A 23,861-nucleotide genomic window follows, 5' to 3' on the forward strand; every position below is an offset into this window, starting at 1 on the left:
ATGCGAATCGACAACAGGTTATCTAATTTTGTAGATTATACGTGTCTGCGTGGGATACAGTAGTAGCATAATCATTTTAATTAAATACAACCTGAATGTTTTCAATTACAAACATATTCAACTATTTTTTTAGAATTTATATATTTCGCAATAAAATCAGAATCACTAGTGTTTTTTAACGAGACAATTTAATTAAAAATTCGAATTGCGAATGTAGTAGTAAATAATACTGTTATCTATTATGTCGGTCTGAATTCAGTTCAAAATGCTTTTTACATTAACAAAACTAAGTCATCACTTCGTAAAATGAACGAATGACGAGAGCGTTGCTTAAAAAACACGTATTGAAAGGAAAAAATAATCTCATTCCTCGTCTGATTGATGCGGCACTTGTTCGCTCACCGCTCAATGGACCCATTCATTCAATCATTCAGCTCGTGAGTGCACGCCTTTAGGCGGTTATTCAATTTCCGAACGAATGGCGCGGGAGAATCGGGAATGTAAATCCATTTGAACAAATATTTGCACTCAAACACGTTAGTATTGGTAATTTGTTTTAACGATAATGGCGGAACGACATCTTTTTGATCGAAATGTTATGATTACTAAACACATTTAACGCTTAAATTCGTTTATTTTAGCGATTCGAGTTTGATAAAAATATTTGTGACTAAGTTTAAGTCACTGTAAACAAGGGATACATAACATATTCGATCTCATAACAGGTATGACATTCCCGGAATAGACAAATGATCCATATTTCCTTACATTCGCGTGAACAATAAATAAAATTTTAACAAAAAGAAAAACCGACTTCAAACAAAACACTATTTTAAAACAAATGAATATGCACGAAAAAGTAATAAAAATAATTGCGTATTCAACATATTTTTTAGAGTCTTCCTAAGTTAAATGAAATGAAAAATATTAGACTACTTAAAAGTCGATTAACGATTATATCATGTAGTTATAGTTATTGGTATATTTGGAGCCGGTGTCAGCCACGGTGCCCTTGCCCCAACAATCAAAAGAAAGAAGCGATACGAGCCCCTTGATTGATCCAGTATATTATTGTGTAAAAGGTAATTTGTAAAAAAACATATTTGTTAAAGTATTCTCGTATTGTTTTTTGATAGATATACTGTAGGGTTTTATTGGCTGACACCGACTCCAAATATAACAATAATTATAACTACATGATATAATCGTTAATCGACTTTTAAGTAGTCTAATATTTTTCATTTTATTTAACTTAGGTAGACTCTAAAAAATATGTTGAATACGCAATTATTTTTTTTACTTTTTCGTGCATATTCATTTGTTTTAAAATAGTGTTTTGTTTGAAGTCGGTTTTTCTTTTTGTTAAAATTTTATTTATTTTTTGATTTTAAGTGAAGCTGATGTTGACTAACTAATTTTTTTTAATATGGATAAATTAAGCGTTCCGTTTATATGAGTCAGAAACTACTTCGAGGACAATTTCAAAGGAAACTTGCGAATAAAGCAAAAATAGACTTTCGAAAATGCGGATTTAATACGTCACGCGGCGTAAACTACAAGGATCCCTCGAAAGAGCTGTAATCGAACTCAGCAAAAAAACTTACCTTAGACCAACTATATTTCGTCATCATATGACATCACATCACATACACAAAATTTGATTAAAGATAGTAAGAAATTCTGCCCCATATCGCACCCTAACTGCGAGCCGTATAGGAGTTCCATCACTACATAGTATAAAACAAAGTCGCTTTCTCTGTCCCTATATCTTTAAATCTACGCAACGGATTTTGATGCGGTTTTTTTTAAAAGATAGTGTGATTCAAGGGGAAGGTTTGTGTATATAATACATGAACAATATAGTAAAGAAACACTGATAATTTTAGAAGTTTGCGATGTGATGTCGTATATAAACAAATTCTGTAGTATATTTAGTATCAGTATTGCATCCGTGCGAAGCCGGGGTGGGTAGCTAGTTGATTATAATATTCGACTATGATAATTACATAAACATAACCACATTACGGAAGGTGACTCAAATATCCAAATAACCTATAAATAAAAGATTCGACCGAGTATCGCTAACGTGCTCCTCAGAATTGTTCCGTTCCCTTCCGTTCCGTTACTTTGTCATGGATCCTGTGCTCAGAACCTTACCAAACTTTCACCAAATTACCTTTGAAGTATATATTTTATAATAAAAAAAGAATTATCAAAATTGGTTAAAGTGATTTTCAGTTATTCACCTATTTGTCGCGCATATACATAATGCAAATTTAAGACTTATGTCGTTTTCACATGGATACCATCATCGGAAAAAAAAATTAAAAAAATGGGACCCCACGGGAAGCACTACCTTTCAAACAAAAAAAAAAATATCAAAATCGGTCCACCCAGTAAAAAGTTATGAGGTAACAAACATAAAAAAAAAAAAAAAAAAAAAAAAAAATACAGACGAATTGATAACCTCCTCCTTTTGGAAGTCGGTTGAAAAAGAAAAAGCCTACCTACATTATTCGCTGATTTCCGCTGATTTTCTGCTTCGGGCATCTCGTTAGAATTCTAAATTTCATCCACACTAACTCGATTTCCAAAACAACACGATTTTGAAAGCATTTTCATTTGAACCAGCATTTCATTGTCTCTTGGAACCACTAAGGAATCCGCTGGAACCACTAAGGTGGTGGTTACTTGCCATTAGATGATCCTTCAGCTCCTTACTATACCCTAGAATATAAAAAAAAACTGTACCACAATCAATACGTTCTCTTTTTATTAAAACAAATGACTTTATTACATATATTTTAATTAACGGCAAACTTAGCAATTTTTTAACGGCAGTAATGCAAAATCGAAATACTTGAGATAGATCGACAATATTTGAGATAATATAGGGTACTGAAAAAATATTACATCTAATAAATCAAAATATATCTTGTTCAAATACAGGGCTTTTTACAAATACTTTTGAATCGTCATTGTACATTGTAGGAAATCTAAAGCCACCACCGATTTGGAATGTAACCGGTTCTTATCAGTATAATTACCAAAAAAAACTTGAACTTAAACTATTTATATTTATTATATATATAAATAGAATATGTATACAATACATTTATCCTGCCTGTAAGTCAAGTGTTAAAAATATCTGCAAAATTTTATTATAGAAATAGATACCTGGCGCCAAGACGGATTTATTGACTTTGCGAAGACGGGAACATGGTGTCATAAACATATTTTTACGTTTGAGGTACACACAATGATTGCCAATGATTCTATCAAGGTAATCTTACGTTATTGTGAATTCAGATAATATTGTTGTAAATATATTGTGGCAACAGCTTTTTCCACCTTTGTTAAAAAACATCACATTTAGAGTACATCAATCACGTAATCAATTAAAATAAATATTATAAACATTCCCGTTTTTCATTTCTGACAAAACGAAAATTATTATTACCCGCGTAATTTTCTGTCAACAGTGTCAACGTAAAAAAAGATAAACGCGTCACGCTGCCATGCTTTATTTTAGCCTAACAAATCTTTTTACAAATCGTTTGCAGATTATAATAAATAATTTTATTTTTTTAATACACTTTTATAAAAAACAAAACATTAATTAAACTAATTAACTTGTAAGTGTAACAACAATTTTAATAATAAAAACATTTACGATTTTCAATAACGTACCTACAGCCTTCGATTAATATTCTTCATTTAGCATACATAAGTGTAATAAATTAAAAAAAGACAAGAAACATAAATGACTTTAATAATAATGGAAACAACTTCAATCATTAACAAATAAACCAAAAGTGTTCTATATATTGAAGTAAATTACTTACTCAGTTGAGCTTACAAATCCAAATGAGAAACAAATGATATTTATAACAAATTACAACTCGTGCCAATATAGACCTTACTGTTCGCGCCCAAAAAGAAAGAATTTTAGAGAAAGCCCAAAAGAAGTTAAAGGAATCTCCTAAATCTACATTAATTGTATAATTATTTATATAGTATATATTATAAATAATATACTTAGTATATGTATTTTGTGTATTGTATTTTTATGTATGTTTATGTATTATATTTTTATTTATGTAAGTATTTATACTTTCATATTTTTCTATATATTTTCTAGACTACAGTCTGCTATTTTGCCCGCTACATCACCCTGTCACTCACCTACATAGGTTGACTGGAAGAAATCTCTATTAGAGATAAGTCCACCTTTGCCTGTACAAATATTACTGTACCATCATTGTAACATATTTTAGCGCAATAAAGAATATAATAATAATTTGTAATTAATTAAATCTGACGTCACAATTTTAAATTTACAAAAATTAGTTTGATGAGAGACAACGTGTTGCTTCTATTTAATTAAACAATACACAGGCGTGTATTGTTTAATTGTTAATGACATAACTTGATTATCTAACCAAAAGTGGAGAAACAAGACATGAGCCCGTATTCTTCTGGTTATGTACTCAAATGATACGGGCGAACTCGCCTTCAGTGCTGTGCCAATTAAGATAAGCGACTTTGGAAAGTTTTATTTAATTTTACTTTAATTAATATAACTTATGAAAACAAATTTTTGGAACAAAGGGTTTTGACAATGACGTAAGTACTAACCTTTATTAATTATTTATTGCAAGTGTTATTAAAGATTTAATATTATATGAACCAGGATGACCGTCTACCTTTTGAGAATAATAGGAAAGGCAATGATATTCTAATAAGCAGATATGTTATATCCATACTAAACAACAGAAAAAAGTGTGCCGCGCCGGGGACCGTTTATTTTAGTTTATTTTTACATTTCGTTAAAAGTAAAAAGGATAGCTTGATAAAAACAGTAAGTAAAAGGAATAACTACCTAGATGTTTTGATTACGCAAAACGACTAAAGGCAAACGTCACAATTAGGACGTTTTCTAGTCTTCACTTTTTGCGCGTTAATAACATATCTGTTTACTAAAACATCATTGAGGAAAGGTCAATTATTACAGGAGTAATTATTTTTAATTATACACAGTGTGAAAGAACACCGTTTTGTTAGTCCCCCTATACTAAATATTATTTTTCATAGGTAATGAAATCCTATGATTCGCAAAAGTCGATAAACAAAATTATTTTTTCATTCCAGCAGATTTAATTAAGTGTTCGATAATTAGTAATTTTACACAATTTTTTTTATATCTAATTCTAACATATTAATATTCAGGAATTACATTCACTTATTTTCTAATCCTGAGACATTCTGTAAGAAAACTTTAAAAAAAAAACATTTATTGTATTTTTAAGGTTCATCATCATCATCATCATCAACAGCCTATTTTTGTCCACTGCTGGACATAGGCCTCTCCCAGTGCACGCCACTGTGGTCTTTCTCCAGCTACTCGCATCCAGCTCCTGCCTGCCGCCTTGCGTATATCGTCACTCCACCGTGCCTGAGGACGTCCTACACTACGTTTGCCGAGACGCGGTCTCCACTCTAGAACACGTTTTCCCCAACGGTTGTCGGTTCTACAACAAATATGACCAGCCCACTGCCACTTCAGCTTACTAATACGGTGGGCTATGTCGATGACTTTGGTTCTTTGACGGATCACCATCGGATCGGATCATTTCTGATGCGATCCCTCAAAGAAACGCCGAGCATAGCCCTTTCCATAGCACGCTGAGCGACTTTAAGCTGGTGGACCAGCCTTGTCGTGAGTGTCCACGTTTCGGCTCCGTATGTCATGACGGGTAGGACGCACTGATTGAAGACTTTCGTCTTAAGGCACTGTGGGATCGACGATGTTAGGATTCGACGTAACTTCCCAAACGCTGCCCAACCCAGCTGAATTCTTCTATTCACCTCGTCCTCAAGGTTGTTTCTACCTAATCGCAGAGTCTGCCCGAGGTAGACATATTTTTGAACAACTTCGAGGACGGTACCGTGTATCGTAGTCGGTTCCGGTAGAACATGTTCATTGAACATGACCTTGGTTTTATCCAAGTTCATCCGTAGGCCGATACGCATAGAAGAATCAGCCAGCTCGTTCAGCATTTGTTGTAGGTCCTGCAGCGTTTCTGCCACGATGACGATGTCGTCTGCGAATCTCAAGTGAGAGATGTATTCGCCATTGATGTTAATGCCACGTCTTTTCCAGTTCAGCGTCTTGAACATATCCTCCATTGCATTAGTGAACAATTTGGGGGAAATAACGTCCCCTTGTCTCACTCCTCGATGCAATGGTATGGGATTTGTTTGCTGATTCTGTACTCGGACGGACATGGTGGCAGCTTCGTAGAGACATCTCATCACTTGGATGTATCGCCAATCAACTTGGCAACGCTGCAGGGACTCCAGAACAGCCCAGATTTCAACCGAGTCAAAGGCCTTCTCATAGTCCACGAATGCAAGACACAGGGGCCGATTATACTCATGGGACTTCTGTATAATCTGCCGCACTGTATGGATGTGGTCTATGGTGCCGTATCCGGTCCGAAACCCGGCCTGCTCCGGGGGTTGGAATTCGTCGAATCTTCGCGCAAGACGGTTCGTGATCACTCTTGAAAACAGCTTATAGACGTGGCTCAGTAGGGATATGGGACGATAGTTCTTCAGCAGGGTTTTGTCTCCCTTTTTGAAGAACAGGACGACCACACTCCTACTCCACGCCTCCGGAGTTTTCCCTTCGAAGAGGACAGAGTTAAAAAGCGTCTGAAGTTCCCTAAGTACCGGTTTACCTCCCGCTTTTAATAGCTCTGTGGTAACGCCGTCCTCTCCAGGGGCTTTTCCATTTTTAAGCTGTCCAAGAGCAGTCTCGATTTCGCCAATACTGACTTCAGGCAGGACTTCGGAGAAATGGCGTGTTAATGTAGCTCTAGGATCTTCATTTTCGGGATCAGGTCGAGACGCATGCGATGCGTATAACCGGCCGTAGAAGTCCTCTACTTCCGAAAGTACTGCCGGCTTTGAAGAAACGACTTCTCCACTTGCTGTGGTCAACTTCGTCAGGTGGCTCCTTCCAAGAGACTGTACGAACACCTTAGACCCCAGATTCTGCTCAATAGCTCTTTCTATTGCAAGAGTATTGGTGCACCGGAGGTCGTGTCGTACGCGCCTGCTGATCTCTTGGTTTAATTGCCGTTTCTCTGACGAAGTGACAGGTGGGTTTTCACGTCGTTTCTTCATGAGCCCCAATGTCTCTTCCGAAAGGTTCGACTTCCTGCCCTTACGCTGCATGCCACAATATCTCGTGCCTTCTTCCCTGAGAATTCGGACTACATTTTCGAGGTTCTGGTTTACGTCAGTTGTGGTTTCCACGGCAGCGAATCGGTTCTCCAGGATTGACTGGAATGTTTCAGATCCCGCAATGGTTTGGAGCAGCTTTGGTCGGAGCGTGGACTTCATCAGACGGGCGCGCTCGGCCTTAAAATTGATATTCAGAGAGCCTCGGAGGAGTCGGTGATCACTACCGGTATTGAACCTGTTAATCACTGAGACGTCTCTGAATATATGCCTCATGTCCGTCATTATGAAGTCGATCTCGTTTTTGGTCATAGTGTCGGGTCTTTGCCATGTCCACTTCCTTTGCGGCTGCTTCTTGAAGAAGGAGTTCATCAAGAAGAGCCCCTCCCGTTCGAGGAAGTTGATAAGCATTTGTCCCCTATGATTCCTGCTTCCAAATCCATGGGGTCCTCCTACCGATTCGCTGCAGTTCTGTACTCCCACTTTAGCGTTGAAGTCCCCCATGATAACGTTGAAGTGGGTTTTCGTGGTGAAGTGGAGGGCCCTCGATATGTCATCGAATAATTCTTCCACTTCATCGTCCGAGTGTGTCGAGGTCGGTGCGTACGCTTGCACCACCTTGAGGCTGTACCTCTCGGTGAGCTTTATAATGAGGTACGCTACCCTGTTCGACACACTGGAGATTTCCACCACGTTGTCAACTAGGGACTTATTTACCAGAAACCCAACGCCACCTTGGGATTGTTGGCCACCCTCTCGGAAGTACATTAGGTGGCCTGATTCGAGGGTTACGGTGTCCTCTCCCTCTCTACGGACTTCACATAGCCCTAATATGTGCCACCTAATTTTCCCAAGTTCTGCCTCAAGTTGCGCTAGATGCGAGTCAAGCCGTAGCGTGCGTCCGTTGTACGTCGCAAGGGTCAGTCGGTTGTGGTGGCCTCCCGTAGCCCGGTGATTCTTAGCACCCCCCGTCCCGCCGTTACCATCGTCGCCACCATGACGAGGAATAGCGGGGCTGCCGGGAACTGGGGGCCGTGGCTTGCGTGTGTGCTGCATGTAGAGGTTGTGCCCATAATCGCCACGCTGGGCAGGCGGGTTGGCGATCGCAGGGCGTAGCTTCTCGCACCGGTGACGCTGCTGCCCGTCACCGGCCTGTGGTATTTAGCTACGCCTATTATGTTGATGGTTATACCGCCATCAGTCGGTCGCCAGAGCCTCGTTTGCTGGTCGGCAGGATGCACCACGGGCAGGTGAGGTTGGCTTGGGGCACTAAGGTGTAGTTTGCGCCCCCTTACATCCCTTTTTCATTTTTAAGGTTATTGCAATTAAAAGTGGTCCCGTAAAATGACAAAAAATTTATTATAAAAGCTGATTTGAATATATTAATATAATGATGTAACGAAAAAAAACGTGTCTACCGAGTCCAAAATAAATCTAGGACGCTTGATTATTTGTCAACCGGACTAATACGCCATGTAACGCATCTCAATATATTTGTTTGCTAAGTTCGATTTATGTATCTCTTCATATGAGTATATTTATCTATAAACTGGTTTGTTTTACACTATTAGGATAGTGTTTATAAATTTTAATAAATGAAAGTAGTAATGTATATTTTTAGGACACACTTACAATTTAAACATCAGTCAAAACATTTCATCTTGAAATGGAACGCATTACTAACCCAAGCGAAAACTAGGTACGATACGATTGTAGTGACGCAAGTCGCACCTGTCAAAGTCAAACCTCCCGCGATGCTGAAGCGTCGTGTTAGTAGCAAATAAAATTACAAAATTGTAATTAAACATTTCGTTTGGTTATAGTTAATTTGTGTAAAGTGTATCGTCAGTTATCGACATGTTGGTGCTATTCGAGACTCCGGCGGGATACGCTATATTCAAGGTAATGTTACACGTGTTGAATATAACCTATAAATTTCACAACGACAACAACTTTCCTATACATATATTCTCATTAAAAAAAGTTGATTACTTATTTAAGCTGAATTAAAACATATAATTTATTGTTAAATATTTAAAAATACGTATTTGACGAACGTAATACTATTTATACTCATTTTTAACACGAGTTCTATATCCCTTAATTCATGTGCGTACTAATTTAATGGCTTTTTATTTATATATTAGTTCAATTAAAAAGGAGCTAATGATTAATAAGCAATTGATGTTTATCAAAAACAGAAATGTGCATTGTATTTTGAATGCAGATTATAAACAATGTTTTGCAAGCACATTGCTTGTAATCAATACTATCTAACCTCTTTGTACCATCCTGGTCAATTTTATGTCTTTTTATTATATTTTAAAATTATTAATGATCTTTTCCTGAAAATATTACAAAGTAGTATAGTAATAACATACAAAAACAAATTATTTTAGTAGCAATTCTCAGTTTAATATTTTGTTTCAGTTGTTAGACGAATCAAAACTATCTCAGATAAATGATTTGTATCAAGAGTTCAACACACCGGAGGGAGCTTCATCAGTGTAAGTTGTAAAATGTAAAACATGCATTTTATTTGTTTACAAATTAGAACACAACGATTATAGTGTCATCGAACATTTAAAATGTTATATCTGTTTAAATAGTGTCCTCATTTTATGTTTATTTCCTGCTAATAATATAGACTAATAATAGTTTGTTATCAATTATCTTAAAAGTGTTGGTCCAGTTTTAGATGTGTATTAAAAATAATATATACAAATTGTATTTTCTGATTGATCTTAAGGACATTTTTTTAATTTAGTTGATTATTTACAGTGTGAAGCTAAAGAATTTCATTAAATTTGAAGACACCACAGAAGCTTTGGCAGCAACAACAGCAGCTATTGAAGGAAAAGTTTCCAAGACATTAAAAAAAGCTCTTAAGAAATATGTTTGCAAAGAAGTACAAGATCAGCTATTAGTTGGTGATGCCAAACTGGGGAGTGCAATCAAAGAGAAGTTTGACCTACAGTGTGTTTCAAATTCTAATGTCCAGGAACTATTAAGATGCATTCGTTCACAAATGGACAGTCTCCTCACTGGACTGCCAAAGAAAGAAATGACTGCAATGGCTCTTGGTCTAGCTCACTCCCTCTCTAGATATAAGCTTAAATTCTCTCCTGACAAAATTGATACAATGATAGTTCAAGCTCAATGTCTCCTAGATGACTTAGACAAAGAACTAAATAACTATGTAATGAGATGCCGGGAATGGTACGGCTGGCATTTCCCTGAGCTCGGTAAAATCATTACAGATAACACATTGTTTGTGAAAATTGTCAAATTAATGGGCACCCGCGATAATGCTGCAAAGACAGACCTATCAGACATACTCCCAGAAGACTTAGAAGAAAAAGTCAAAGAGGCAGCTGAAATATCGATGGGAACAGAAATTTCTGACGATGACATTATTAATATACAACACCTGTGTGAGGAGATAATATCAATCACAGATTATAGAACACATTTAACAGACTATCTTAAAGCCAGGATGATGGCCATGGCACCAAACTTAACGGTCCTAATCGGTGAACACATTGGAGCTAGGTTGATTGCACACTCGGGTTCTTTAATGAATTTAGCCAAACATCCTGCGTCAACAGTGCAGATACTTGGAGCGGAGAAGGCATTGTTTAGAGCTTTGAAAACAAAGAAGGATACACCAAAATATGGTTTAATATACCACGCACAGTTAGTTGGACAATGCAGTACTAAAAATAAAGGAAAGATGTCTAGGATGTTAGCAGCAAAAGCAGCGTTAGCGACTCGTGTTGATGCTTTCGGTGATGAAGTGTCATTTGAGTTAGGTGCTGAACACAAAGTTAAATTGGAAAACAAATTGCGCCTTTTGGAGGAGGGTAATCTGAGAAGAATAAGTGGTACAGGCAAAGCTAAAGCCAAGTTTGAAAAATACCACAGTAAATCGTAAGTATTTTCATTATATTGTTTATTACTTACTTGAGTATCGCAAACAAAACTGCATCTGTAAGTCTAATGATTATATATAATTTAACTCCTCATTTTTAATATACAGTTTAAGTTTGTTTTTAGTTGTTTAGGTAATAAATAAAAATATAAACACCCCTTAATATGCAATGTATAACCTGCAAAATGTAAAATGTATAGCCTGTAATAAAGCCTGCAGTTCTTAGCTATTGATATTCTCACACTAAATAAAACTGATGTCTTTTTGTAATACTCTTCTAAACTCATAACTAAAAGAAATTATTAATTGATAGCCATTATACTTGAATGGTTTATATAGGCAGGTTTCCTTTTAGAGATGCCTTAACAAATTTAAGAAGATTTGATTCCAAAACGACATTGTATAAAACCCTTGAATGATTTGATATGATTAAAAGTTATGATTATCTTATTTTACTAGTGAGGTGTTTGAGTACCCCGTCGCAGCTGATAGCACAATTGGCAAGAAAGCTGTAAAGAGAGAACATTCTCCAGATGAAGATGGCCCGGTAACGAGTAAAAAGATCAAACTAGAGAGTGATGAGGTTGATGTAAGTGATATAATATTCTAAAATTATATTTATTTTCTTGATTTTTTGTACTTAACATTTTATACTTACTGTATATACTGTGGTATATGTATGATGTCCTGTATTTAGATTTCCATGTAAACATTTTAGTAATATTTCAAATTCATATTTTAATATAAAATCTCTCATTGTGTTCTTTAGATCAAACCCAAAAAAGAGAAGAAAATAAAGACAGAGGTCAAAGAAGAAGAAGCAACAAGCCAAGAGAATGGAAATGGTACAGAAGTTACCTCAGAGAAAAAGAAGAAGAAAAAGAAAAAGTCACTCGAGCCAGAAGCAGCAGCAGAAGAAGTAAAGACTGAGGTAGAAGAAGAACCACAGCAACCCTCTAGTGAAAAGAAGAAAAAGAAGAAGAGACAGTCAAAGGTTGAAGAAGAATAAACTACCTCGTAGAAGTATTGTGTTTGAATGAGTCATCTGAAATATGAAATATCTGAAGACACTAAGTACATGTTCTCTTTTTAAATTGACCTACTTGTATCTAAGTAAAACAACAGCTGCTTCTATTTAACCTTCTAACTTTGTAAAACCAACTTTGAAGTTGCAGTTTCAATTTTCTATTCATTAAGTAGCCCTAAGCTATACATATTAATAAATATACATTTAGATCGTAACTATATTTGTTTAGCAAAATATATATCTAAAATTTTACAGAATGTATATTCTGTATTATTATTTTTTAATTGCTTCATCGTAAAGTAAATCCTAGATCTACTTAAATATACTGCCTCTATGTTCTCGAAGTGTCTTTGGATAAACTTATTTTTTTACTCTTTGGGAGTGTAAGGGTGCGGTCACATCTACTGATAATGTGTGCATCACCACCGATAACTTTAATTACCTATTTGAATAGGTCTTTAGTTCCATAATACGCTTCCATTGTGTAAGTTTTAAATTTGACAAGTTTTGACGAGGTTTTCTTATAGATAAGAAATATTTTGAAAATATTTTTATAACGGCTATAGTACGTGTTTCTTAGACGCTAATGAAAGATGTGACTGCATCATAATCGTATTGAAAAAATGGTTTTAGTTTTAAGTATAAAATAATCTCAATTTGAGATTTTTATTATTAAAAAAATACGCATAATTTATAGTTTTTATTTTATACACCCCACTTATCACCTGTTAAATACGTATTATTAAATATCAACGTGGATAAACAATCATGATTTTTATATGACTATAAATTATTTACGATTCAAAAGCGTAATGGTTTACGGGCCGCTTAGTGATTTAAAAAGTAATTATTTAATGAATAGGAGACATTGAATATTTTTCCTAAAAAAATAAACAGCAGTGCATGTGCTTATGTACATTGAAAAGCTTAACTTCTGCATAATTTAAAACACTCATAAATATAATATTATGGAAAAAAAAACATTATCAAACTAATACAGGCTTTTGCATACACAACTAATTAACCAAAACCTATTCTAATCGAAGAGAAATAAAAGTTAAACAAGTCTTAGTATTTCATGCGACTTACAACTATAGTACATAGAACTTATAAGTAATATATCTTTATTTAAAACATAAAACGATTACATTTGACAATGTATATCCACTTTAATTTTAACTGTTTCGTCGATGTTCAAAACGACATTTTTTCGCAAATCCATAATGATGGAGTATCCATAGATTAATTAAGCTCACGAACAATTATATCTTGTCAATTTCTTGCCAAATGTAGTTTTTTTTAGTTATTTGGCTTTTCTCCTGTTATTGTTGGAATAGAGTGTCCAATAGCATTACTTTTAGACGAAGTCATTAAACATTTGTAAATACATTTTAAAACAAAATAAGATAAGGTGTAAACTTGTCTATTTCGAGCGACTGATACACAATAATTGGCGGTTTACCAAACAACTTCACTGTTTGGTTTATATGTATCCATCAAAATTCACTAACCAGTTTTTAATACCGCGCCTAGACATTTCATCGAAATTTTGGATGATATTAAAGTGGATACACATAACAAATAAACAAAATTACTTATTCATAGTAGAAAATGTATTTAATATTTTGTAAAATTTAATTTTTGAGCATAAGAGCGTTTTCGATGACGTTAAATTTGTTCTCGGTCCCACAACGCGAATTTTTTTTTTTTTAATATTAATACATACTTATGCATATAGGTACTTTAGGATTAACTTTCTTTTATTATTTTTTACTTTTTAAAGGTAGCTTATGTTTTTTGTGGCGGGGGTTTCTGAAATTTTTAATTTAATTTTTTATTTTATACTTTTTAAAGGTAAGCATCCCTATAATATCTCTGGTTAAGTTGTAAATACGTTGGTTCTTGTTGATTTAAAACATATAAGTTAAGATTACATTTTAAGGTCAATCTTGTTCTTTTTTGTTTTAGTTACTAATTAATTTTTTTTGTTTCTTAATTATTTTTTTTATCTAATAATTTTATTTAATTATTAATTAATGTTTTTTGTGATGTACAAGTCATAACATTTCATTTGATACCCCAATTGAGCATATTTGCAGACATTCGGTTTTTCTTCCCCACTTTAACCCCCCATAACTTTTAAACGGCTAAACCGATTTTCATCAAACATGTCTAAGAACACTCGCCCGTAAAACACCTATAATACAAAAAAACTAAATTGAAATCGGTTCATTCGTTCGGGAGCTACGATGCCACAGACAGACACACAGACAGACAGACAGACAGACACGTCAAACTTATAACACCCCTCTTATGCTTATAGTTTCGCTATAAGTCTAAATGGATGGATATGGATATGGATATCAAATGATATCAATATATCCATAAAGCGCCATTTTGTAGAGGCAGCCATCTTGGATTTTAAATTTTTCATACCTAATAGTATTTCACTAGTCAAGCCCTTTCATTTGATACCCATATTGATCAAGTTGTAATAAAAAAATGTAAAGCACCATTTTGTAGAAGCAGCCATCTTGTATTTTAAATTTGTCATATCTAATAGTATTCTACTAGTCAAGCCCTTTCATTTGATACCCATATTGATGGAGTTTAAAAAAAATATCTAATCTGTCATTTTGTGGCGGCGGCCATCTTGGAACAATTTTCATCAAACTTACGTAAAAACACTCTCGACATTTTCTACTGTCAAACAAAAAAAACTAAATCAAAATCGGTCCATCCGTTCGGCGGCTAGAGTGGTACAGACAGACACACACACACACACACACAGACACGTCAAACTTATAACACCCCGTCGTTTTTGCGTCGGGGGTTAATAAAAACAAACACTGCCTAAAGAAGTATAACTTAAAAATAATTATCTATTAATATTCTTTCATCAATCGGTGACCGGTAATATTCTATTTCTTAATTGTATATAGCCTAATCTCTTAATAATTCAAGAAGCAGATATTATTATCCAATTCGAAAAGGAGACTTTCTATTCGATTTCAATTTCATTACCGTAATGTCAAAGCTAATAATATCAATTAATGTTAGAGCTGTGACTCCCAAAAATGCTTTCATTACGTGCAGTGATTGTACGTAACTACTATTAAAATACTTCAACCAAGGAGAACACTAAACACTTACGTCAATGTGATACCCTTATAATTGTTTTCGCTTCAGTCCCACGTAACGCAACCACAAGAGCTTTTGAAAAAAGCCTACAGAGCACACTACTAACTCTTCGCTTTTCAGTTAACAGACTGTATTATTTGAAGCTAGTATCACTTTTGGTTTTGTAGTAATGACATGTAAAAAGGAATAATACAGCCTGGAAATTTTACACTACTGGAAACATTTATTGTAGATGTAGATACAAAATATTTTTTTATGTATGTATGTATATCTGTAAACTATTCGGTATTTAGTAGCCTTACAAATAAATTTAAAGTTGTTTCTTGTATGTTGTTGTATGTACATAGGTACCTATATCAAGGTAAATATTGTTTAATGGCGTACATTTACGATTGCATTGTTTTCAATCTGATTTATGAAACGTAAACACTGGTTATTTTATAGTAGGGTCGAAAACCTTTTAAGCTACGTGTAAAATCTTACCCTATAGTAAAATATTTATAGTAATTTATATTACTGATTATTAGAGTCGACGGTTTTTCTTATATATATTTAATTAAAAAACTAAATAAAATAACTAACGACCCTTCCCGTCTTCGGATGGGTACAATGCTGTTTTTCAGTTTACAGTTTTTTTAGTAACGGTGCACGAAATGTCTCGAAATCGTTTGCGCTTAGATACTACTGTGAGGCCTTGAAAAGAGCTCTTTTAAAATTCTACCTAAATATAACTTTTGCAAGTAGGTATTTATAAATCTTAACAAGGGTAAAAGTCGAAGCCTAAGGGTAGTCTTCACGGACCGACTGAGATCACAAGTCTTTGTCTAAACATTTCGATAGTAAACGCCTAAGAACACAGCTGTGTTAGGTATGTGTTGACCGTACGGATCTACACTAACCACTTATTGCGGATAATCCCCAGGATTCTCTTCCTTCTTGAGACTTAAGCTGAGGACAAAAAGCCCAATCGCCTCCTTTTTACTTTTGCAACTAATTTATATATCCAAATAGAATGCTTTAAATTCGTCCAATTAAAACAATTGTTTTTTTTTTTTTATTTAGTAGGTACACATATGTAATTTTTCAAATACTTTCTATAACTGCAAAATTTATTTCATAGATCAAAATTATTGACTTAATATGATGATTATGATGAGTTTTAGTGTTCTTACCGTAGAAATGATGATCATGGAATATCAATAAATATATATTTTGTAAATTTCTTCAAATCAAAACACCAATAAATAAAGTTCGTAAAACATGATTCGATTATTATTTATTCGCAGCCGTGCGACCCGGCTTATAGGACGAATGATAAAGAGCGGTATGACTTAATAAAATATAAACAAAGCCCTCACGTCACAAACAAGGCAATGTGTATCTTTTGACGTGACATTTTCCCGTGACAGTTAAACACGTTAGACATTGTTAAACCGGGACTGCTGTTATGTAGATATATTGTTATTTTATACTAGCTTAGTCCATTCGTTATCATTAAAACCCGGAGTACCCTAGCGTGATACTATTAATATATTTACCTTATATAGCCTAACAGCCTTTCTCAATAATGGCTATATCTACATCAAAAAGTTATGTCTAGTCGAACCTAAAGACTTTGATTAGTGTGATCAAACAAACAAACACTTTGTGATATCGTATTGGACTAATTAAAGCTACAGATTTTTTTTGGCAATATATAATTCTAAAGAATTGAAGATGGCACGGAACAAATTTGGAATACTTTTCCCTTTATGGTTTTTGTTGAAGTTCAAGGCATTTTTTTATGACATAGCTTGAAGGGAAGATAGGCTAATTGATCGGCAAAGTTTCCTTACAGAGCCTGTACGCATGGACGCTTTAAGAAGTATTAACTATTCCCAACATCGCCAATACGCCCTCAACCTTGTTGTTAACCTCAACAGAGTTACTTGTTACATCCCTTGTACATGTAGTTACACTAATTCACTCACCCTTCAAACCGAAACACAACAATACTGAGTAGATACTCTTGTCTGGCGGTGGACTATTTATGTGATAAATTACACAACTACAAATTCGCTTTATTGAACGCCAAATTAAACAGTAACAAATTGAAATAATTACATACGGCGAACTTTGCTTGGTAACGATCTTTTTTTGAGGGCTTGTTAAAGCTACAATGAGGATATGTTTAAAAGTCCATAAATTAATTAAAATATATTAATTTATCTGGTAGTATCAGTAGATCTAAAATTATAATATTGAATATAACATATAGATAATATAATATGACCTATTATGACCATAGTTTATACAATGTCGCTTGAGAGACACAATTATAAATTCTATTTCGAATATCAATTGGTTGACAAACTTCAAAAATGTAAATAATGTAGTTGATTATTTTCGAGCTATATTCATTTCTTCTTTAATTATTCAAAAAAGGGGTATCTATCTTGGTTTGTCGTGGAGGTATCAAAATTTGAACTATGAGTTAAATTCTTGATGAATTTCATAATATTTTGTTGATGTGTAACTTAAACTTAATCAATGTCCGTCGATTTTGATTTTAATGTTTTAGTAAACGATCGACTTTACTACTGCGGTCTGAAAATTATAATTTTTCGGGATTTAAAGTTTACTCGACAGTATATATTTTATATTCAAAAATTCTCGCTATTTCGTCGATATTTAAATGCTAGTAAAATCGCTTTAGAATAACGCAATTTATGTCCTGTCTCTATCAGCTGAGAGGCTGCGATCGAGGAGAGATGCGGCTCTCGCCGACATACTGTCACGCTCTCATCCCTCCTTACGGGAGCGAGCACCCGCTTACCGCTACAAGTGAATGTCGTTCCCTGAAATAGTCTTTCACAACTAAATGCAAGGATGGATCTGCGATATAAAACATATATCAGCGGTCTTAAAAAGCTTTCAAGATGTTTAAGATGAAAATGTATTCATATAGTAATTTAGGTATGTTTTTGCTGATACAAGATCATTAAATTTTTTATAAGTACATTCATTGTATCTCAAATGCTATTTTTTCATTTAAAGTGGACAGGCAAACTGGGATACTTTTTTGGATGACAATATTTGTCAACTCTACCAATAGACTCTTAAAATGTTAGTATCAAGTACACTGGAAATTAAGAAATTGTGCCCTTGTGCCGAGGTATATGTGATCAGCTAGCACAATTTATACACCGAATAATAATTTTAATCTCAATCTAAAGAGCCCAAGTTCCTCGATTGACAAAATAGAAATGTTATTTGACGTAAAATAGTTTAATATACTCGTATGTAAATCAAATTGCTTAATACTTCATTTAGAAGTACATTTAAATAAAATGTACGGCTATCACGAAATCATTTAAAAGTGTTGAATTTATTCAATTCTTAACTAATTCCCTTTCTATAAAATTATTCGGATATAATAATTTTGTAAATTATAATAGCGTACAATTTATTTTCAATCTATTAAATAAATTATCTGTGGATTTACGTCTGACATATCGAGAATTTACGTTCCTCATTCAGTCGATAATGCAGTCGAGATGTGAATGTGGTTAACCGCTAGCAGGCATCCCCCATCCCCCCTCACCCCTACTAATACCCTGGATGGCGTGACGCGTAACGCTATATGAACACTGAGCGAACATCCTAAGCGTTTATGTTATCCTGGTACATGTGAGGATATTTGCCATCACTATGGATTCTTTTCAGAGTATTTTTAGGGTTCTGTAAATTATTCATTACTCGTTGTAAAATTGATAAAACAATTCTTTAAAATTTAAGTTCAGCCTTTAAATTAGTACTTAAATGAAAAAGATTTATTCATTTATCGCAGTAGTTTGTTTAAAATATAGAGTTATAAAGTTGTTTGCAATGTGACTTCATTATTTATTGATTACAGAAGCTTCAAATCCACGACAGAACCCTATTCCTGACGCAGTCCTGTTTGAAAACTCTTGGCATACGTGTTTCGACATTCTTGCTTTTCATGGTCTCCTGGTACATATTTAGAACTAGGTAGTTTGACGTTTCATGCGTCGTACGGAAGTATGCGGAAGAGGCATTCTGGAATGAGTTTGCCACTTATGTTATCCTGGTACATCTTAAGTTTTGTACACCATAAGCGCGAAAGGGTTGATTGTGGTTACCTTGTAAGGGTTTCAAGGCTCCTCTCAATCAGCTCTCATCAAATTCGCTCCATCATTTGATAATTAAAGGGTGACCGAATATTCAAACATATTAGTGAGTTATTTTATATATAAACAAAAAAAATATGATCTTTATTTTGTGTAATAAAAAAAATGATAACATCTTTAATACACTTATTATATTGCGTATACGTATATGCATTGAATATTACATACGTTTATTATTGTATATATAACTAATATAGTGACCGCATTATATTTAAAAACATATAACATCAACATGATTTTTTCTATGTTTATCCCATAATGTGAAGACAACCAAGGACTCTTGTCAAGATAAAATTACTAAATAAAGACAAATTAACCTTTCATGAAACTGTACTTGTCCCATTTCGTATGTCTTCTACACAAATTTACATAATTATATTAAAATTTGTCACACCATGAAAATTATAATTAAAGTAGGTCTGACGACCTTCTCGAGACTGACGAACTAATTTGTCACACACTCTCGTAAAGTGGTCGTAAGTCGTAACAAAGACGCGCATCGCTGTGTCGCCGGTAACTTAAACACGACGAAATAAGATAAAGTTGTTTTACTTCAAACGGGTTCAAATAGTCTGTAATTAAGTTATTTCACATAATTTTCAACTATGTCGACGTCTTTGTAACGAGCCGTTGCCACTTCACGCTATATTGTGAACAAAATAAAGATTTAGATAAATATACAGTCTTAAAACATGAAGTATATATTTGATAGCTAAGCGTCTTGAATTGAACTTGATTTGAATTTAGTACCGGTGACGGTACTAAATTCAAATCAAGTTTCAAGAGTTTTGTTGTTTGATTTAAAATGGACCAATCAGTTCAGCTTTCATGTCACAAACAGGAAAAATTACAGATATAATGTTATATTTTATTTTACAATTCTGTATTTTAATCACATATTGATTAATTAATAATAAAAAAAGTGTACTGAAAAATGGGCAGAGGCGAGCCAGTGGTTATAACTAATTTAATCTAAATGACTTAAAAAAGTAGCTATCTATCACTGAAAATCTGGTCAAAATACGTTAAGGCATTTCGAAGATTAACTGAAATAAAGAGATTGCTTGATAATTTTAAATATTTTGGTGTTTGTTTGTGTATCGTTAACAAAGCGATGAAGTTAGTATTTTTTTATTTGACATAATAAATAAAATGTAGTTGTATTTAATTTTCATAAAACTCTCGGAAATAGTAACTACTGAGTTTCATATCTGTTCTAATAATATAATGCAAATCAACGATTCAAACCACACTGTTTTCGCCCAACTGAATAAAGGATATTATGATTTTAAATTCAATCATTTTGTTGCGAATATTTATGAAAAACGAATTCCTGCACGAGACACTCTATCAATACATCCTTTATAATTAATTGTTATTAAAAATTCTTATTATAAGGCTTTTATATTCAGGCAACAATAGCAAGCAATCTCTTTGAGTGCTTGCACATGACGGTAGTTATACAACAATACCTTGATAAAAACATATATTACTATAACTTGATAAAACATATACTTTAAAATATGTTTAAAGTGTAAATAAAAATGCAAGTTTATTCGTCGTAGGTACTGTTTATTTTAAAAATAGGTGGTATCGACCCATAGCCCTATCAACAAGTCAAAAAAATTCTTATTGATTATCAAAATTTAAAACAACAGCCCGGAAGGATTATTTCCTGCTTTTTTATAACACAAACGAGCACTTTATTATTAATTTAAAAATTTATTTTCTCTAACTTTTCTGTGATCGGGTAATTATTTTGTTTTAGGAAAAAACTATACTTCTGTATTAAGTTACAAAGGCTAATAAATTATACTTGCTCCTTGTATTAATTAACTCTTAAATATAAAAAATAATTCTTATATATATTTTATACTCATTTGAAAACTAATTTACAATGATAACATAATATTATAAGCCGAAATTAATTTGTAACCGCTAAACACTTGCCATCTTTTTAATTCATTGAAATTAAAGATTGTTCCCAAGTGACACAATTAACGTATCTTAGAAATATTTAAACATCCTTTGAGGTAAGAAATCTAAATTGATGTCTATATTATGAGTTTAATTTATGATAAATTTAGTGTATGAATACAATTAAAACGTCCATAAATGTTAAACAAATGGCAACACGACGATTTCTCCTAACGCTACAACAGCTGTTTGTAAATTACAGTATTGCTTAACTGCCAACAATCTGCCAACGAAACGCGTCAGTAAAGTTTGGCCAAACTACGGTCGTATCATAAACTGTGTTATTTAGAGGGACACTACCCTACCCAACTGTACGGAATGTAGCTTTAGTACTTGAAATCTGAATTTTTTAACCAATTGATTCGTAAATATAATATGTAGTTTACACCTTCCTTCACTATTCCCATCGGAGAAAGAGTGAAGATAAACTAACCTTTTCAATAGAACATTCTATGCGATCTGCCAAAACTCTTACTATATTATGTGCTACAAATATTTCTTGACTAATATTTCTATATTTATAATACAACACTATCACTTAATTATAATCCACCTTTATTTTTACTCCCAAAGTTTCAATAACAACTTAGCTGTGTTTGTCGATTTTTTTGCGAATCCATAATAAATATCACAGTATTTCAAGATCACGACGATCATATCGTGTCAATTTCACAAGTATTTCCATTAAGGGCTAAACAAATGCTCTAACTTATTTATTGTTTAATTAATAATGTTCTAATGACACAAACATCTCATACATTACGTATGCTGCGTGCTACAAAGTTCAATCAATAATAAATAAAATTTTAACAAAAAGAAAAACCGACTTCAAACAAAACACTATTTTAAAACAAATAAAAATATACTAAAAAGTAATAAAAATAATTGCATATTTAACATATTTTTGAGAGTCCTCCTAGGTAAAATGAAATGAAAAATATTAGACTACTTAAAAGTCGATTTGCGATTATATAACGTAGTTATAGTTATTGTTATATTTGGAGCCGGTGTCCTCCTCTCAAAAAAATAAACAATCTTCATATCAAATGCAACGAATACAACCGGATACCTCCACCCAAGGGATCCGAGCAAGATATCCAGAAATACAACGTTCAAATAATTCCCTACACTAGCTGTATAAGATAATATTTAAGATCGAAATAAGTCCGAAAATGCGGTATTGTAAATAAATATAATCGTTCTTTTTACTATGTCAGAGTTATTTTGACATGTAAATAGATTTAAGAAATTTAAAAGAAAGAGAATATATAATATGTTGGTCTTTATCGTTACACTGAATTAAATAACTAACATTACAAGATAAGTTGATATCTTATATATAATTAGAAACATTTATTTTTAAGTTCCTGCTATAAATACCTAAATTATTAATACCATTGTGACGAAAACTTTGATGAGATGTTCTGCAAAGGCTGATGAAAATCGTGACCCAAGAAAGAGACTTATTCGAAGGTCTGTCTTTCCATATAGGTTTAACTTTTTATTTGAAAAATCTTCGTATTTGTTCCGTGTGCATTGGGACATTCAGTTAGTAACAGTCTGTAAGTTTCCCACTGTTGGGATAAGGCCTCCTCTTCCATTAAGGCGAGGGTTTGGAGCATATTCCACTGCGCTGTTCCAATGCGGGTCGGCTGAATGCGCATGTGGCAGAATTTCAATGAAATTAGACACATGCAGGTTTACTCACGATGTTTTCCTTCACCGCCGAACACGAGATGAATTATAAACACAAATTAAGCACATATATATAGTGGTGCTTCCCTAGGTTTGAACCCGCCATCATCGGTTAAGATGCACGCATTCTAACCACTGGACCATATCAGCTCACATCCAGCTAGACTAATAATAATTTTCAGCAAATAAATAACGTCAAATAAAATGGCGTATAATAAATTAAAGTATCATGATCTTTTCTTTTTGTAAATAATATTCTCCCATTTATAATTTTACTTTCGCCCACATCGCAATTAGGTTTACCTTTTAACCTAATTGCAACTGGGTCGTCTCGGCTTCTGCAAATAGCGAATACTCCCAAAAGCCTTTAAAAGTGCTCAAATTAAAGAGCAAACAATCGTATATGTTAAATATTCCTCTACTTCAAATGAAGCTGAAAGATTGAATGTTTGTCATTGATATAAATGTTATCAAATCAATTTCATCAATTATATAATGTTTATACATTTCTAATGAGGTTTTATACCTTTTCTTAATCTTTGGAAAATTGTTCGAAATAAATTATAAAAATCGAATCAGTTTCAAAAAGAAAAACACATTTTATTTAATTGCTCAATTGGGAAATTAACTTGAACAGACACCACAAAAAAGT

At 33.5% G+C, this 23,861-nt stretch overlaps 1 protein-coding gene across 1 annotated transcript; it reads left to right on the forward strand.

The window, feature by feature from the left end:
• Positions 1 to 8,963: 8,963 nt before the first annotated feature.
• On the forward strand, positions 8,964 to 12,896 carry LOC124531126 (nucleolar protein 58). The gene is made up of 5 exons (XM_047105589.1): positions 8,964 to 9,150; positions 9,679 to 9,755; positions 10,030 to 11,178; positions 11,639 to 11,768; positions 11,949 to 12,896. Exons 1-5 carry the CDS (start codon positions 9,106 to 9,108, stop codon positions 12,186 to 12,188), a joined length of 1,641 nt encoding a protein of 546 aa, XP_046961545.1. The 5' UTR covers positions 8,964 to 9,105; the 3' UTR covers positions 12,189 to 12,896.
• Positions 12,897 to 23,861: the final 10,965 nt, after the last annotated feature.

Source organism: Vanessa cardui, chromosome 7, assembly GCF_905220365.1.
Source record: "Vanessa cardui chromosome 7, ilVanCard2.1, whole genome shotgun sequence".
Lineage (NCBI taxonomy): Eukaryota > Metazoa > Arthropoda > Insecta > Lepidoptera > Nymphalidae > Vanessa > Vanessa cardui.

What these genes read in the sequence shown, in the direction of transcription:
- LOC124531126 (XM_047105589.1), top strand. Translation starts at nt 9,106, where the DNA reads ATGTTGGTGCTATTCGAGACTCCGGCGGGATACGCTATATTCAAG. An exon ending in CCGGAGGGAGCTTCATCAGT is followed by an intron (nt 9,756 to 10,029) that starts GTAAGTTGTAAA and finishes GATTATTTACAG; the next exon opens with TGTGAAGCTAAAGAATTTCA. An exon ending in TAGAGAGTGATGAGGTTGAT is followed by an intron (nt 11,769 to 11,948) that starts GTAAGTGATATA and finishes TGTGTTCTTTAG; the next exon opens with ATCAAACCCAAAAAAGAGAA.